The sequence below is a fragment of the Cuculus canorus genome, chromosome Z (genome assembly GCF_017976375.1).
Source record: "Cuculus canorus isolate bCucCan1 chromosome Z, bCucCan1.pri, whole genome shotgun sequence".
NCBI classification, from domain to species: Eukaryota; Metazoa; Chordata; class Aves; order Cuculiformes; family Cuculidae; genus Cuculus; species Cuculus canorus.
Genome location: NC_071441.1, coordinates 33,583,096 through 33,599,963, shown reverse-complemented (window position 1 = coordinate 33,599,963; position 16,868 = coordinate 33,583,096). Strand labels below are relative to the sequence as shown.

The 16,868-nt window shown below is 37.3% G+C and overlaps 1 protein-coding gene across 4 annotated transcripts in view; it reads right to left on the bottom strand.

The window, feature by feature from the left end:
- Positions 1-16,868, bottom strand: part of FER (FER tyrosine kinase) — a 155,918-nt gene that overhangs the window by 52,287 nt on the left and 86,763 nt on the right. For all 4 annotated transcript variants that reach the window (XM_054053621.1, XM_054053622.1, XM_054053623.1 and 1 more), the window contains exons 14-16: positions 4,829-4,885; positions 1,884-1,999; positions 204-298 (exon numbers count right to left, since the gene is read on the bottom strand). In XM_054053621.1, the coding sequence (XP_053909596.1) occupies positions 204-298; positions 1,884-1,999; positions 4,829-4,885 (268 nt within the window). The remainder of the gene's footprint in view (positions 1-203; positions 299-1,883; positions 2,000-4,828; positions 4,886-16,868) is intronic.

Sequence of the window (16,868 nt, the reverse complement as noted above, 5' to 3'; positions counted from 1 at the left end):
CTACAGAAAAACCCAAGACAGATATGTGGAACTAAGTCCACTCCAAAGCTAGTAGAACCTAATATTTCCAAAGATTTGCAACACAGGTGACTTTTGAGATCAGTTATAAGAATGCAGATAAAGACAAACAGTAAACAATAAATTTTACATTATGGGAACAATACCTATGAAAACATCCCAAGAAAAAAAAGGAAGACAATTACCTGGAACAAGTTCCATAACAATATATATAGGTTGTCGTTGTGTACAAACTCCTATAAGTTTTACAATATTAGGATGATCATACTGTTTGAGTATTCTGCAAAACACACAGTAAGTTTATCATATTAATAAATTTAATTGTGCAAATTGATTAAATATTATAGGAAAATATTTTAAACCCTTAATGTTGTTTTAATAGAAAATGTCATTACTGTTATTTTAAAGAAAAAAAATGCAACAGATCAGTCATCGTTCTGTTTGAAACAGAGGGCATACTGATTCACTAATAAATCACTATATTATTCTTACTGTAATTTTAACATTTGTCTACATAGCATTTGTCTATATAACTAAAAAACATCCTGATACATTTGCAGTTTCTCAGGAACCCTTGTAAATAAATAACACGTCAGTGGTGGACCAGAAGCAGAGCTACATCAAAAAGGCGTGGAGTGCATATACTTCCCTGCTGCACTTTTCAAATGCACACATATTCCAATTTTACTTTAAGAAATTGATTAATACAGTAAGCTTTAAAAGAATGTAAGGGCAGCAAATTTAATTTTGGGAATTTAAGAAGAACATTTGCATGTTCTTACACAATACTTTAATAAGAACATTTACAGCCTAAACCAGCATCCCAGGGTTTATATGTACAATGAAAGGCAAGTAGGAATTCTGCAAAGACCTTGTAACTTAAATGTTTCTTCTACTATTTGCTGACTTAAAACACCTTCTCTTTTTCCCCTTTTTCCTAGGGTCAACAATAAAATACTAACCTAACCGATACATACATATTTAGTAAGAAATAACACATTTCTTTCTTTTTTTTCAGACTAATATTGCTCCATTAGTGGTGGGCTGCTTAACAAATGAAGTATCTCTGAACTTGTCAAGTTATGAGCTGTTTAAAACTATTCAATAGATAGTTACTGATCTTCATTCTCCAAATGCAGATCTTTTACTTGTCCACATTGATCATACCAGTTTGAAAGTAAAAATGAAAACATATAAAGCTTCATAGCAAGAGGGGGTAAGTTAGTTTAAACAATTGTGAAATTACTCCAATACACTCCTCTACACTGAGTGGTCAAAACCTACCAACCTATATCAATCTATATTCAGAATCCTTAGCACAGTGTGACAAGATTGTAATTTGAAAAAAAGTATGCAATCACACGCTGCCTGACACAGCATAGAAGATCTCTACTGGAGTGAACTCCTCTTACAAAGGTAAAATTACTAAATAGGGTCTACACAGTAACCTAGTCACATTTGATCAGCTCTATTAGACATGCATGTAAGGAAGGATTTATGAGTGGTATAACCACATTTAAATTAACTTTCTTTCCAGTCTCCTTATCCCAGTCCTCATGGCACATCTCAGAAGTTCTAAACAGAAACACTTACAACAACAAAATTGTGTTTTATAGGCATATCTGGCTTTGCCAAAGATTTAGTTTCAGCAAGTGCAGATGCTACTGCATTCAAACATTAAAACCACTTAATTTTCAGTTTCCAGGATAGCAGTTGTGGAATGCACTGAGGGGGAGAAAAGAAGAAAAAAAAAAAAAAGCTTCTTTGAATTTTTCTGAAGGTCAGATGTTGCAAATCCATCTAGTCAGAAAACTTTAAAAAATCTCACAACATGTATATATCTCAATTAAATTGAGAGATCCTACCTGGCTTCTGACAGAAATTTTATTTTCAATTCCTGAGGAAGATCTTCTTTACAAGTTTTTACAGCAACAGGAGTTTTATCCTTTAATGTTCCCTTATATACCTCACCAAAATTGCCCTGAAATTAGGAAAAAAAGAAAAAAAATTCAAAGTAAATAAAATCTTCACAAATCTCCAGACAAAAAAAATGCAGCCAGCTAATGTAACTGATATGGCACTTTGAAATGTGTTTATGAATCCAAATGAAATTTTCTTTCAGTATCTACTCCTAATACAATGAAGTCTATGCATAGTACATCTTTTATATGGACATAGGATATGAGTTCCACTTTGATTTTGCCTGAAAGAATAAAAAGCAAATTAATTATGCAATTAAAATTTTCTCATAAAACCTCTTAGCAACTTCTAAAGTCAACAGACACTAACAGTAGTACCTCCTTTTCTTATTTTTACTCCTTCAATCTTTCATTTTCACATTACTGTATTTTATCAATTGTTTTTAAATTGCAACCTCTAAGACACCAAAAGATGATCTGTGAAACTAGGACAAACTACATCAAAATAACATAAACATTCTGACATACATGAGAAAGAAAAAAGGCAAAATAAGAAGAATGAAATTCCGAATTTCTGAATATTAATTTTGATCTTAAGTTACCAACATTGGAAAAAAAAAAAGTCTGCCTGAAAAAGTTACATGATTCACTATTTTTTAAAAGTTAGGCTCAGCACTGCTTTATAAAGGCAAGTGTATAAGGCCTTACATTTGGACAAGTCATTGGAAAATAGCTCCTTTTAAAATCAGATTTGTTAGATACTCAACAACATACCCCCAAGGGTAAGTTGTTTATTATTTTAGCTTTCATAGAAGAAAAAATAATAAAGACGACAGAATTAACTCTACCATATGTATTTTTCCTTAAATAAAAACAAAAGGAAAATTAATTAGGACTCAAAACTGAAGGAAGAAGGAAATTGTAGGGTATATAATAAAACACTGGTATCAATGAAAGAAAATCCAAAACAATAAAAATGAAAATTTAATATCTCATACTTTTAGCTAAGTTTTGTATTTCCCAAAGAATAAATACAATGTAATTTTAAATCTATGTGTGATAAACTGTCACATGAATTCCTGTTCTGTGTCCTGTTACCAAGGATGCACGTGACTTCAAAACCCAGCAAAACTCTGCTGGAAATGTTCTTGGCTGAGTGATGAAGATTTCTTTAAATCATGCGTTTGAATATGCTGTTACCAAAGGATGTAGACAGAAGAGGAAAAAAAGAAAATAGCACTTCTAAAACAGCACTTCTAGTGGCCAAGGCACAAGCTGTGATATCTAAAATGGCAAGAGGGACCCAAAGGGGAGAAGCTGAGTCACTCCTGCTTTTTCTCTAGCCTTCTGTCCAGAACTATCTAACCACGAAAGCTGAACACACCTTAATGCCTACGTAAGTATTGAAAATTCTTTTTTTCTTTATTTTAGATATTTTACTTTTATCATATATGATTTTTAATATAACATTCCCTTCATATAACTTTCATTCTGCGGGGTTTTATAGAATTAAAATTGAATTAAGAACGAGGTAATACACTCCTGAGGTGAAAGCAATACTTCACCTTTTCTAAAGCTTCCACCTTCTTATGCATTAAGCTCTCTTGACTTTCTTCCTCATCTTTTCCAGGCCACTCAGATTTCATAGACCCTTACATTCCTCACTTTCATGGTGAACAGTGCAGTTCATGAACATTTTCTTATATGGCTGCTGATGGTCCTGTCATTCTTATCTTTTCTAGTTTGATTATATTTTTTAAGAGACAGATGCGTAACAGATTTATACTGTGTTCCAAGAAAGTTTTTATCCTGTTCTGTATTTTTTAATGAACATATCCTTCTACAACTGCTTTTAAGTACTGAGTTGCCTTTATTGAATGTTAAAAATGCCATGTGCCAAAATCATGCAATGCACATGTAAATTCAATTTACTAAATAAATCAATTTTGAGACTGTTTTAAATGTCTTTACTCATCAAGACTAATTCATGTATTTTTTAGCAAGTCAAAGCTTTCCAGTGCTTGAAACATCTTTATTTTTCTCCCTTGATACCATTCTGTTTAAGAATTTTATGCAGACAGAGCTCTGTCTACCAGTTGATAATACATTTTGTCACCTTGCACTGCCTAAGAGATTGAATCCCTGGTAACTGGATTTTCTGATAGTACATAATTCCTCCATTTTTCAAACAGTTTATCAATTCTTTTAGTGCATATCATAGTGAGATGGCAAATCTTGTTCTTATTTGTCTCCTCCTCATTTAAGCATACTTTTCAGTTTTTGAGAAATATTGTGCCCAGAGTGGCACTTGCAACTGCTTTTGTAGGTGCAAAGGTGCTAAAAATCTAAGGAGGTAAAGGGCTTACCTGATTTTAAAGTCTCATAGCTCCTTTAACAGAATTTGTGTTATGAACTACACTATACAAGAATCAATTTAATACATATAAATTGTGAAGTTAGCTATTGTTCAATAAATCATACAAAAGTAATGAACATCTGTTTTTACAAATATTGATTGAATCATCTTTTATAAAAGTATAAATTATATATAAAAATCCTAAACGTAAACATGTTTCTGTTTAAATTTTGCAACATTTTACACAAAGTAGAACAGCCACTTCATGCTTTATAGAAATCTAGTTATCTTAAAAGTCTTCCAAAAGAGAAAAACGTTTGTTAGTTAAACACTTTCAGCACACATTATATCATTTACCAGTAAACGTGATTTACATTTATTTAAAGCATAATGCTGTCTTGTTTATTAAAGAAAAAGAATTGATACAAAAATCGAATACCACAATAATTTAAAAGACAGGGCAAAAAGGAAATGCATAGGCTTAATGATTAATAGATACTTATTTAGATGTCATTTAGCTCACTTGATTACTTACTTTGCCCAGTAATTCTCCCAGTGTGACATCTTCATGGTTCAGAACCCATTTTTTATCCTATGGAAAGAAAGGGAAAGACTACTTTTCAGTCTTTTAAGTTATGTAAGATACACTTCCTGTAATAAGTTTCAGTATAAATGGAGCTAAAGAAGCATTATATTCAGACCACATAATGGCAAGCATGCCAGGAAATTTTTAACCTCAGCGTTTATAAAACAGAGTTAGAAAACTTGCTATACAATCAAATACTGAAATATTCCAGACAGCAAATTTCCATCAGAAGATTAAGCCTACATGGCAGTATGTATGTAGATAGAGCACTATGCAAATTTACACCTAGGCTCTGGAATTTATATCTAGCAAGCTGTATTTAACAATTACCTGGGTCAAAATCCAATAAGAAAACTTCAGTTTACTACAAGAAATATCTTCTTGCTAGATTAAAAAAACACTTTTCTCCTCAGTGCACATGAAAAAGTATTGATTTTTCTACGTATTAACAAGACATATATTTGCACCTCCTACTTCTGTGGTAGTTTGAAATATTACAGGCAACTACTTAAAAAGTCAACATAACAAATGCAAGGTAAAGTATGTGTTCAGTGTTGATGACTGACACTGCATATACTCTGCAGCAGCCTAGAGGAAAATCAAAACCAATTATAAACTTATTGTTTTGCAGACATGTTTAAGGAATACCTGGCTAAAACGTTAAAGCAGGATATTTTAAGTCTAACTGATATTTACTATTTTTCAATTCTATTTCTCTGTTAGCACCTCATCTAATTATCACCTTACAAACACCATTCTGCTTCTCACGTTATTGGTAAGGTCCTAAGCATTCTTTATTAATAATGCAAAAGACAAATATCTAAACAAGCATGTGCCAAGTCATTAAATCATTTCTCATCAAAGCTCACAGAAAACCAAGTCAAACATGCTGGCTTTGTAGTACACCTAATCTATCAGATCACCAGGTTTTCTGGACCATGGAGGACCTTGACTTGTGATCTTGACTTGAAGACTGTTGTATGTCAAGGCGTCAGTGATCCGTGCAACAAGCCCAGGCCTGTGTTGCGCTGTACAACTTCCTTGGCCATGGGATGAACTCAGCCAGCAACAAAGCCCCTAGCCAGCTCCCACTGTTTGCCAGCGATTATGCTACCTGCATGGCCTTGCCTTTGTCTGCAAGTGGTCTGAGGAGCTCTCATGTGGATATCCTTCCTGTTTGCCAGTAGAAATAATCAACAGAGTTGTTTCTTTGTAAGAAAGTCCTGTTATAGCTCAAATTACCAAAATATGAGAATCTCTGCTACAGGCAGGGGATCAGAGCACGTGGATCAGAGGTGCGTTCAATGCTGCACCACCTGGGGCTCCCATTCTCTCAAAGGATGCAACCTACTCTATGCTACTTTCTCCTTAGAATGTTAACTTTAGTAGTTAACTGAGTGCCTTTTATACTGGAACCTTTTCTACTGCACCTGCAACTGCAAAAAAAGACCTTCCCAAGATATACAAATACTTCATAGCAGGGAATGAAGAAAAGCAAGCCAGACTCTTTTCAGTGGTGTTCAGTGACAGGACAAGAGGCAACAGGCACAAATTAGAAATCTGGAAATTAATTGTGAACATGAAAAACCACATTTTTAGCGTGAGGGTGGTCAAGCACCAGAAGAGGTTACCCTGATTTTGGAGCCTTCATCTGTGGAGACATTCAGAACCCAACTGGACACAGTTCTGGGAAACCCCCAGTAGCTGAATCTGCCTGAGTAGTAGAGGTTGGACCAGAGAATTTCAAGAATACTCTTTCAACCTAAGTGAGCCTGTGATTCAAATATAAGGAAAAACATTCTGTATGTAAATAGACCACAGAATAACACAATGGCTTGGGTTGGAATGGACTTTCAAAGAACATCTAGTTCTACACCACCTGCCAGAAGCAGGGACATATTCTATGAGCTCAGGTTGCTCAAAGTCCTCATCCAACTTGGGCTTGAACACTTCCAATGATGGGGCAGCCACAACTTCTTTGGGCAATCTGTTTCAGAATCTCACCACCCTCATCGTAAAAAATTTCTTCCTACTACCCAATCTAAACCTATCCTAACTCAGTTTAAAACTGTATACTCTTGTCCTGTCACTACAGACCCTGGCAAGAAGTTTCTGTCCATCTTTCTTTTAAGTCCCCTTCAAATACTGAAAGGCCGCAATAATGTCTCACCAAAGCCTTCTCTTCTCCAGCCTGAATAACTCAAACTCTGTCAGCCTTTCCTCATAGCAAAGAAGTTCCAAACCTCTGATCACGTTTGCAGCCCTCCCCTGGGCCCACTCTGATAAGTCCATGCCTATGTTGTACTGGAGGCCCCAGAGCTGCACACAATACTCCACGTGGGGTCTCACGACAGCGGAGCACAGGGGCAGAATCACCTCCCTCACCCTGTCTGGCCACACTTCTTTTGATGCAGCCCAGGATACTTCTGGCCTTCTGGGTTGCAAACACAAGTTGCTGGATTATGTCCCATTTTTCATCCAACAGAATCCTTAAGTGCTTCTCAGCAAGGCCGTTCTCAACGCATTCACCCTCCAGTCTGCCTTGATACTTGGCATTGCCTCAACACAGGAGCAGGATTTTGCACTTTGCATTCATGATCTTCATGAGGTTCACACAGGCCTTCTTCTCAAGCCTGTCAAGGTCCATCTAGACGGCATCCCTCTCCTATAGGATACCATCTGCACTACTCAGCTTGCTGTCAGCTGCAAACTTGCTGAGGGTGCACTCAATCCCACTGTCTACTTCATTTCATAACAATATTGAACACTACCAGTCCTAATACAGATGCCCAAGGGACACCGCTTGTTACTGTTCTCCATTTGCACATTAAGTCTCTGAACACAACTTTCTGGATGCAGCCATCCAGCCTATTGCTTTTTCATCAAATAGTCCATCAATCAAACCCTAGTCTCTCCAATTTAGCAACAAGGATTTTTGCGAGTGGAATTTGATCTCTTGTTATAGGAGCAATTTGCCTGTAATATGTTGGGTCAAGCCATGTCTGCCGTGAACGATACTACATAAAAAATTTTATTCTAAAGACTGGATCCTAACAGAAGTCATTGCAACACTCACTACTGCCCTTAAAAAATCTTCAAATTTAAAAGACAATGTAGAATGCATAACTATTATGGTTTTAGTTATTAGTGAGACAGATAATCCAAAAGGGAAATTTTGACTCCTTATGTAAGGAAGTAATTTTAAAAATCATATATATATATACATATCTCCCCTGCTACGGCTGAATTCTCTGTTGGTAGTAGAGAACACTGAGTACAACCTGAGCACAAAGCTTCATGCTCATGTTACCTTTTTTGTAACCCACTTGAGATTATTTTAAAAGAAAGTGAAATACATACAGCTCTTTTTCAAACTCTGAAATTCTTCTTCCCCTTCAGATGGGGGCTAAATCTTTAACCAAACGTTCCTCAAAGGCAGCCTGTGAACCAGCACTATTTTCTTCATCCTACACAACCAGTAAAGTTTGCTGTCAACTCCTAAGGAAGGTGGAGGCTTGTACTGACCTCTCCCTCTTTTTGCAAGGAGAACACCATTCAGCAGGTAATCCAGAGATGTTCTGGGTAACTGAAAGGGCGCCGTGCTGGAAAGATGGCTACACATTTTTTGACTGACATGAATTCAGCAGACAGAAAAAAATGAGGGAGAATGGAATATTTTTTTTTAATGTATAATGTCACAAAGTTACACAGATCTTTGCTCCTGTAAGCTCTGCTGAATGCACATTCTAGAGACCCTCTCTGTATGCCTCTATCCACACAAACTTCCAGCATGCAACTCCTGTCAGCCTCATCATATGAATTCCTGTACCATGCCACCAAGCTATGTGATGGGATCCAGAGTTTGCCATTTCTCTTCTCTCAGTGGGGTACTAAGAGACTTGCAAACAAATTGTCAATAACCATCAACTGATTCTTCTCCTATAGACAGGATTCTTGACTAAAACTACCACCTCACTGATCAGACAGTTAGTAAGTAAGGTTATTTCCTTCCTCTCCTCCTTATGATTTTGCTAAAATTTGTAAATGTTCTGTTCACTGAAGATTTTTGAGATTTTTTTTTGCAGAATGGATGCCTCATTCAGAAGCTGTTACACTACAAACAGACTGGAAATGCTATCAAATTCCACAATACCGGTTAAACTCAAGTTTAAGAAAACAATTCACAGAAAAAGCTGTAAAGAAAAAACAACAAAAAAGACTACTTAGAGGAATTAGTATAGTGGTTTTTAAGACTGAAATAAGTACTGCAGAGTTAAAAAAAACACAAGAGATAAAATTTGATGGATTTTTTTACTGCTCAAGTCCAAGGATTCAGTACTTTAGTGAATAACTTTTTGAAAACATTGACAACATGGCATTTCAAAGGCTTGCTTATTAAGAAAAAATATGATGTGTAATCCTTCAGAGGACTAATTAAAGAAAATGGCACCATAAACTGGAGTCTAATGATCTGTTGAAGGATTAGCTATCACTGCATCAGTACATTAATCACTACTTGTGCTCCTCTTTTTTATGAAAACTTTCAGTCATTTATTATACCAGTGTAACCTATTCATTACATTCCCATGGTTCTGCCAGATTTTTCACAAAGGATTGTTCGAAGTTTGGCCATCTGTGTTACTGAAGTTCTTGTTGGTGGTTTAGAAAAGAAACCTTTACTGATGAGTACATATAAATTGTACTGTCCTGCTAGCATCAGTTTCACAAGGTATCAGTAAGTGGATATTTATCTCAATTGTACATAAATTGAGAGTTTGCTGCTTATAAGAGCTTTCTACGAATGGAAATCTTTGATTACTTTTGTAGGTATAGAGACTACATCTCAAATTTAGGAGACTCATCATATGCGTCCTTCCTGTGGCTACATGGCTGAGCCAGCAGATTGAAAAAGAGGCAGATGCCGCTTCAACAATCATTCCTGCTTCTAACCTGGTGATTCTATGACTCTATGATTCTAGCTGGAATCTCTTCAGAACTGTTCTTTCACTACTCATCAGGCACCACCCACACAGACATCAAAAGCAGACAGCTAAAGAAAATGATGCAACCTTTGGCATACTGCGCTGTTTTTTATTGCACTTCTCATCATTCACCTAGTCTTTTAACTTATGTATTTACAATAGAACCCAAGACAAGGAGTATTTGTGAGAGGATCCATGGGAAGACATTGCTATAACACAATTAATGGAATAGAAACTGTAACACAGAACTTCTATTTATTTAATTTCTCTCTCTTCATCCATAAGCTATTGAGTTTTGTTCTTCCATCACAGTTTTTCTCTTCCAGGTTTAGTGAAAGCCATAAGGACTATAAAAACAGTAAGTTTTTCCCCAGTAGAAGGTATCAAAATACAACTCTCCTCCCATTCTTCTCCTGACTCTTATATAGCCTTCACTTTGTGCAAATTATTGAACTTCTGGATAAAAAGATGGCAGCCTTCATAGTACATCCTATTCCTCTACATGAAAGGTAAACTAATTCTCTTGAGATTACTTTTAGAAAGAGGAGAAAAAGTTCAGGTGCCACAGGACACATTTAACACTGTAAACCCTGTGCAGAGAGATGTGCCTAAGCCCTAGCACTAGCTAAGTCTTTAATTTTCTTCCAAGATTATAACCTCCTCCTAAGGCACACGATACAGCCCTCTTCTTGTAACACCAGTAAACATAAATCACTATTCACTTCATGCTTGTTCAGTTTTTTTTACTGTTAATCTTGGACCACAGAATATAAAAGCACCTTAGACAAATCCAGGTACAGAAATTAGTGCTTGAGACACTTCTTTGTTATTTTAATGATTATTCTTATTTCCAAACAGAATTCAGAAATCCAGAAATTTGGTCTTTTAAAACCATTCCTAAAATGAGGGAGAAAAAGGCATAAAAAGAAAATGTCACCTGTCCTTGCACTCAGTTTCAAAGTACGATCAAACAGAACCAAGATTCTCACTCAGACATCAAAGCAAGATATGTAAAAGAGGAAGAGTGAGAAAATCCTGATGAGGTTCCATCACATGTGAATAAATTAGACTTGCATGTTATCATCACTGTTATTTACTTAACTCAGGTTCTTTGTCACATTATTTACGCTAGCTAGTTCAGACCACATTCAAATTATGAAGCTAGATACCTTCATACTAATGAAGGCAGAATCTATACCAAATTTTGCCACTAATTTTCATCTTAACAGCAGATGTGACGAAAGCAAAAAAAGGCTAAAACCTTCTAGAAATTGGAAACCTTAGTTGATTTAGGGAACATCAAAATGACTTGACCAAAAGCAAGGCATATTGCTTTAAAAGAATGGAAAAAACATAATATCCTGGTTTCAGCTAGGAAGTTAATTTCCTTTCTGGCAGCTAGCGTAGTGCTCCGTTTTGGATTTGGGATGAAAATAATGTTGATAACACATTTATGTTCTTAATTGCTGCTAAGCAGTCAAGTACTTTTCAGCTTCCCATGCTGGCCTGTCAGTGAGAAGACAGAGGGTACGTGGGAAGCTGGGAGGGAGTATAGCCACAACAGCTGACCTAAGCTGGTCAAAATGATATACCATATCATATGACATTATGGTCAGTATATAAACTAGGGGAGCTGGACAGGGGCCAGCAATTGCTGCTTGGGATCGAATTTTACTTTTTTTTTCATCCTCCTTCTCATCCCACTGTGGGGAGGCAAGCAAGCAGCTGCATAGTGCTTAGTTGCCAGCTAGGCTGAAAGCATGACATGTAAGAGTTCCAAACCTAAGAATCTATCTGAACACAGCTTGGGGAATTTAGCAAACGCCTAAATACCATTCCTGTTTCCCGCTCTGCCCACCTCCCTTCCTCCCCAGTAAATTCTTTATTAACATTCTTTAAAAAAAAACCATAAAATAGAGGGATATTTTCAGCATCTTATGAGCATGGTGCATAAATATGTATTATGCTTGTTTCTTCATGTTGTAAGCAGAAAAAATGCTTTCAGAAAAAATATTTTGGAAAGTAGTCTTTGCTCTCCTTCTTCCAGATGAAATAGAAAATATCAGTAGTCTGAAGGATTTCAGCTAAGATCAATTTTTCCACAACAACAGAAATGGAAATCAATCTTTCTTTTGTCAGTATAAAGGATAACTAGAATAAGATTCTTTTTAATGGCTAAGAAAATCATAACCACAGATGACTTTTCATTACATTGGTATTCAAATACCACTTATGAGAACTTGATGAACCAGATAAAAAGAAAAGAAAGTAACAGTCGTACACGTGTGGACATGGCCTATCAATGTGGAAATAAGAAATGATCTTCTTAGAGAAATACTATTTTTGACATCACCTATGCCAGTAGATCTAAATGCAAATCAATTTCATGAATCATAAACTATGTTTCAAGTCCTTCAGATTAAGTACAGAAGTAAAGGTAGCTAGTGGAAAAGATTTTTCATAAAAACAAGTGAGTTTTACGAGAGGCATTTTGAAAAACCCCACTGACAACTTCTTTAAAATTGTTTCAGAATAAAGATTCATGAGCTGTTAAAATTGTTACAAATGCTGTTTTGCATTATTATCAGCACTGTATTAAGCCACGCTGATGGAGCTCAATGTGAGCTGTAAAAAAGAATAATAGTGTGAATAGGTTTACATCCTTGGAAAAAGTAGAATTTCATTGGACTTGTTATTGTTCCATAAAAAAACACCGTGAAGTTCAACCTTCCTGCTAAACCAAATTCTAAATGGCCATAAACCAACAGAGTAGAACTGAGATTTGCAAAAGCCATTATGGAGCACATAAACTGCAGAGTGACCTCAGATTAACTGCACAACCTTTCTCTGAGCATTGTTTCTTGAAGAGCAATAGACAAAACAATTCAACTTACAAAACCAATTTTCTTCATTTTGTTTTCTTTTTAAAACTGCACAGTATTTGCCTAAGTTTATACTCTCCCATTCATCAAAGGACCAGAGAGACAAGCATCTTTCAGGAATAATACAGGAAATAAAGAAAAGGAGAAAAAAACACGAGAAAGAACAAGACATAGAACATGAAATCCTTAAGCACAGGAAAAGGAAAGTCAAGTTTATGCCAAAACCACTATATTTCAAACACACTAAGTGAACTTTCAGTATTCCTCTCTATTTGATACAGAAAATTCAGTTCCCAGACTGAACCAACCTGAATCACCCGTTAACTAAACACATTGAAAAAGAAATTGTCTGCCCTCTATTACACATACGTCCTCTAAAACAGTGACAGCCTTCTGCTCAAAGGTAAACAAAACTGTGTGATAACATAGCTTTTCATTTAAACATTCTATACAATTTCATGAGAGGAATGCAAAAGCAGAGTCATACTATGCATGCATAAATAAATACATTCAAATGGTTAAAAGAGGAGAAAATACTTTCACATATTCAGAAACCCATTTTAATTTCCACCTATGTGCATGAAGAGGCATGTATAACTGGGGCTGGAGGACTACAGATGTATAGAAAAATGTCCAAGACAGTGTCCTTGAACTACGTAACATACTTGGCCACATACTTAGGTCCATCCCAACTTCAAAACATCCAGCTGTTTCCAGTTAGATGGTTTCTTTTCCTCAGGAGATAAAACATTTAACTCATCCCTTTGGCAACATCAATGCAGTAAGGCATACTATCTCCAAAACTGTTCCTTTACCTATCCAACAGTCCTTCCAAATTAATTTCTTAATTGTAGCGGTTAGTATGCAATTCCTTTCAAAGAAGTGCAGTTCCATATTAGAGCTTCTGTCAAGTTACTATTTTGTTCAAAACAAAAGCCCAAGATCCTTCATCTTATTCCTTCCTAGCCACACCTCCTTATCTTGCACTAACTTTCTATCTTCAGCAAACATGTTAAAAACCTTGAAACGGAATATAATTAAGCTGGCAAAATTTCAAATAAACTGTTTTGTTAGCTTATTTTGTGATTAAGAACGACCAAGAAAAAAGGCAAAGCCACACAACAAGGAAAAGGAAGAGAGAGTATCTACCGCTCCTACACATACACACTTTCGTGGCACCAGCAACCTGTTCACTTGACTGGGCTATAATATGAATCTGTAGTCTTAATTTATGAGATTTGCAGCGTGAATATCAGTAAGCTCTATCTGCAGCCCAAGAGAGACAGATGATGGCTTTGAATCAGTAGTCATACAACGCTACACAAATGCCAGTGGTTTAAATGAAGCTGGATGCACTAAGTTTTTTACATCAGATATACATTATTCTTTAACAAGATTTTACTAGTTTCTCACATACCACTAACTCATTATTCAGAACAGCAAAAGCTCTGGCAGCAGATAAAAAGCCAGTCAATGAAGGACACAAAAAGGGAAGTGGTACAGACACACGAAGTGCCTCAGCTAAATATTAGCAGCTTCTGTTATTACTTGTGTACTCTTCTGAAAGCTTTATTCAGCAAATATGGGGTTTTTTTCTATCATACTAATGACTTTGGCTTGAGAAAATTTTCTTATGTGGTCTATAGGAAACTACTTTTTTTGTTGTATCTTACTGTATCTTTTGTATCTTTTTCTAAAACTCAGAGGTCTGAGAATTAATTACAGTGTCCTCCTCATTTAGTCAGAATTTCTTTTGAACAAACAGGCCTATAATTAAGCAAACAAATTTACTATGTGTATTTTTTTAATTTAAAACATTCACACAGTGAGATAAGAAAGAAACAACTATGTCTAGCACTTAATTAATTACCTTGTTTTTAACTTGAAGAGTATTGTAAGCCTACAAGTTTTTCTGCCAGACATTCTGTAGAACACCCTTAACTTAGAATCACTCCTTTTAACTTAACTCATCTGAAGAAAATAAATTCATTGAAAGTAGTGTTTCAACTTTCACAACTAGCTCACCCTCACAGAGATCTAGTCCTTCAATGTGCCTTCACAGAATGGCTGAGGTATGCAAGGACCTCTGGAGGTCATCTGGTGCAACCCACTGCTCAGTCAGGATCCCTTGGAGCCAGTTGCCCAGAATCATGTCCAGATGGCTTGTAATTACCTCCAAGGTGGAAGGTTCCACATCACCTGGGAAACCTGTGCCAGTGCTCAGTCACTCGTCACCCTCACAGTTTATGCTAATTGCTTCTGGTCCTGTCACTGGGCACCACTGAGAAGAGCCTGGCTCCGTCCTCTTTGAATCCTCCCTTCAGGTATTTCATAGAATCATAGAATGGTTTGGGTTTGAAGAGCCTCATCCAAACCGACCCTGAAGGTTTCCAGGGATGGGGCATCTACCACCTCTCTGGGCAACCTGTTCCAGTGTTTCACCACTCTCATAGTAAGAAATTTCTTCCTTCTACCTAGTCTAAATCTATTATCTTTTAGTTTAAAACCATTACCCCTTGTCCTATTGCAACAGACCCCGCTAAAAAGTTTGTTTTCATCTATCAATGGGGGTACACTCTCCCTAACCTTCTTTTCCTGATTGACATACCTGTAGAAGCCCTTCTTGTTAGTCTTCACTTCCCTTGCCAAGTTGAGCTCCAGCTGCACCTTGGCCTTCCTGACCACATGTCTACACAATCGGACAGCGTCCCTACACCCTTCCCAGGTTCCCTGTCCCCGCTTGCACTGTTCATACAGTTCTCTGTTGCTTTTCATTTTGACCAGCAGATCTTGACTCAGGCATGCCAGTCTCTTCCCCTCCCTGCCTATTTTCCTACATATGGGGACTGAGCGCTCTTGTGCTTTAGGGAAAGCTTCCTTAAATATTTGCCAGCTCTATTCTCCTCCCTTGCCCCCAAGGACCGTATCCCAAGGGGTCCTACTAACTCCTTAAAGAGCTGGAAGTTTGCTTTCCTAAAATTCAGAGTGCTGCCTATATTCTTTGCCTGACCCATATCCCTCTGGACCTTGAACTCCATCAGTGTGTGATCACTGCATCCCAGGCTGCCTCTGTTCTTGATGTCACTGATGAGGTCACTTGCATTGGTGATTATCAGGTCCAGTATTGCAACCCCTTGGGTAGGGGTGTTGATTACCTAGGTTAGGAAATTATCTTCAATGCACTCTCGGAGTCTCCTGGATTGCCTACAGCTTGCTGTGCTACTTTTCCAGAAGAGTAGTAACAGGTAGTAGTCTGAGGGCTGTATCACAGTGGGGAGTTTCTTAGCAATACCCCTTACCTCGGCTCCTGGGAGGCAGCAGACTTCCCTATGAATAAGGTCTGCTCAACAAATTGGACCCTCTGTTCCTCTCAGCAGGGAGTCTCCTATAACCATGATTCGCCCTTTCATCATTAAGGTGGCTGTAGTAATATGGGAGGGGAGGGGGAGGTTGTTCTGGTCTTGGCCCCTCCTATGTTGCAGATGGATCAGCACCCACATTGTCCACTGATTGGCCCTCCAAAGCTAAAAGTGTCATTTGTATTGTGCAGAGGCACCTGGGGAGGTGTGGACAAGGAGGGGGATCGCTTGCTGCCCCATTGGTGGACTTGCTTCCACTCACTACTTCCCTCTAAGTCCCTGCCTACATCCTGAATGCGGGAGGATACAAAATCCCTTTGATCAGGTGCTCTTTCCAGTGTCTGTCTCTGTTTATGTTTCAGAAAGCTCAGGAAGTGGTTCCACCAGTCTATCTCTTGTTCAGACTCTCTGAAACCTATGACTGTCTTAATACTTGGCATCACCTCAATGCAGGTCCACAATCTTGCACTTGGCATTGTTGACCTTTATGAGGTTCACACAGGACTTCTCATCAGTCCTCTCAAGGTCCATCTAGATGGCGTACCTCCTCTCCAGTGAATCAGCTGCACTAATCATGAGGTTCACATTGACCTACTTCTCAAGCTTGTCCGTGTTTCTCTGAGTGGCAGGCTGTCCCTCAGGCATGTCGACCACACCACTCAGCTTGGTGTCACCTGTAAACTTGCTGAGGGTACACTCAATCCCATTACGTCATTAGTGAAGATACTAAAGAGTACTGTTCCCAACATGGACCACTGACGGAAAC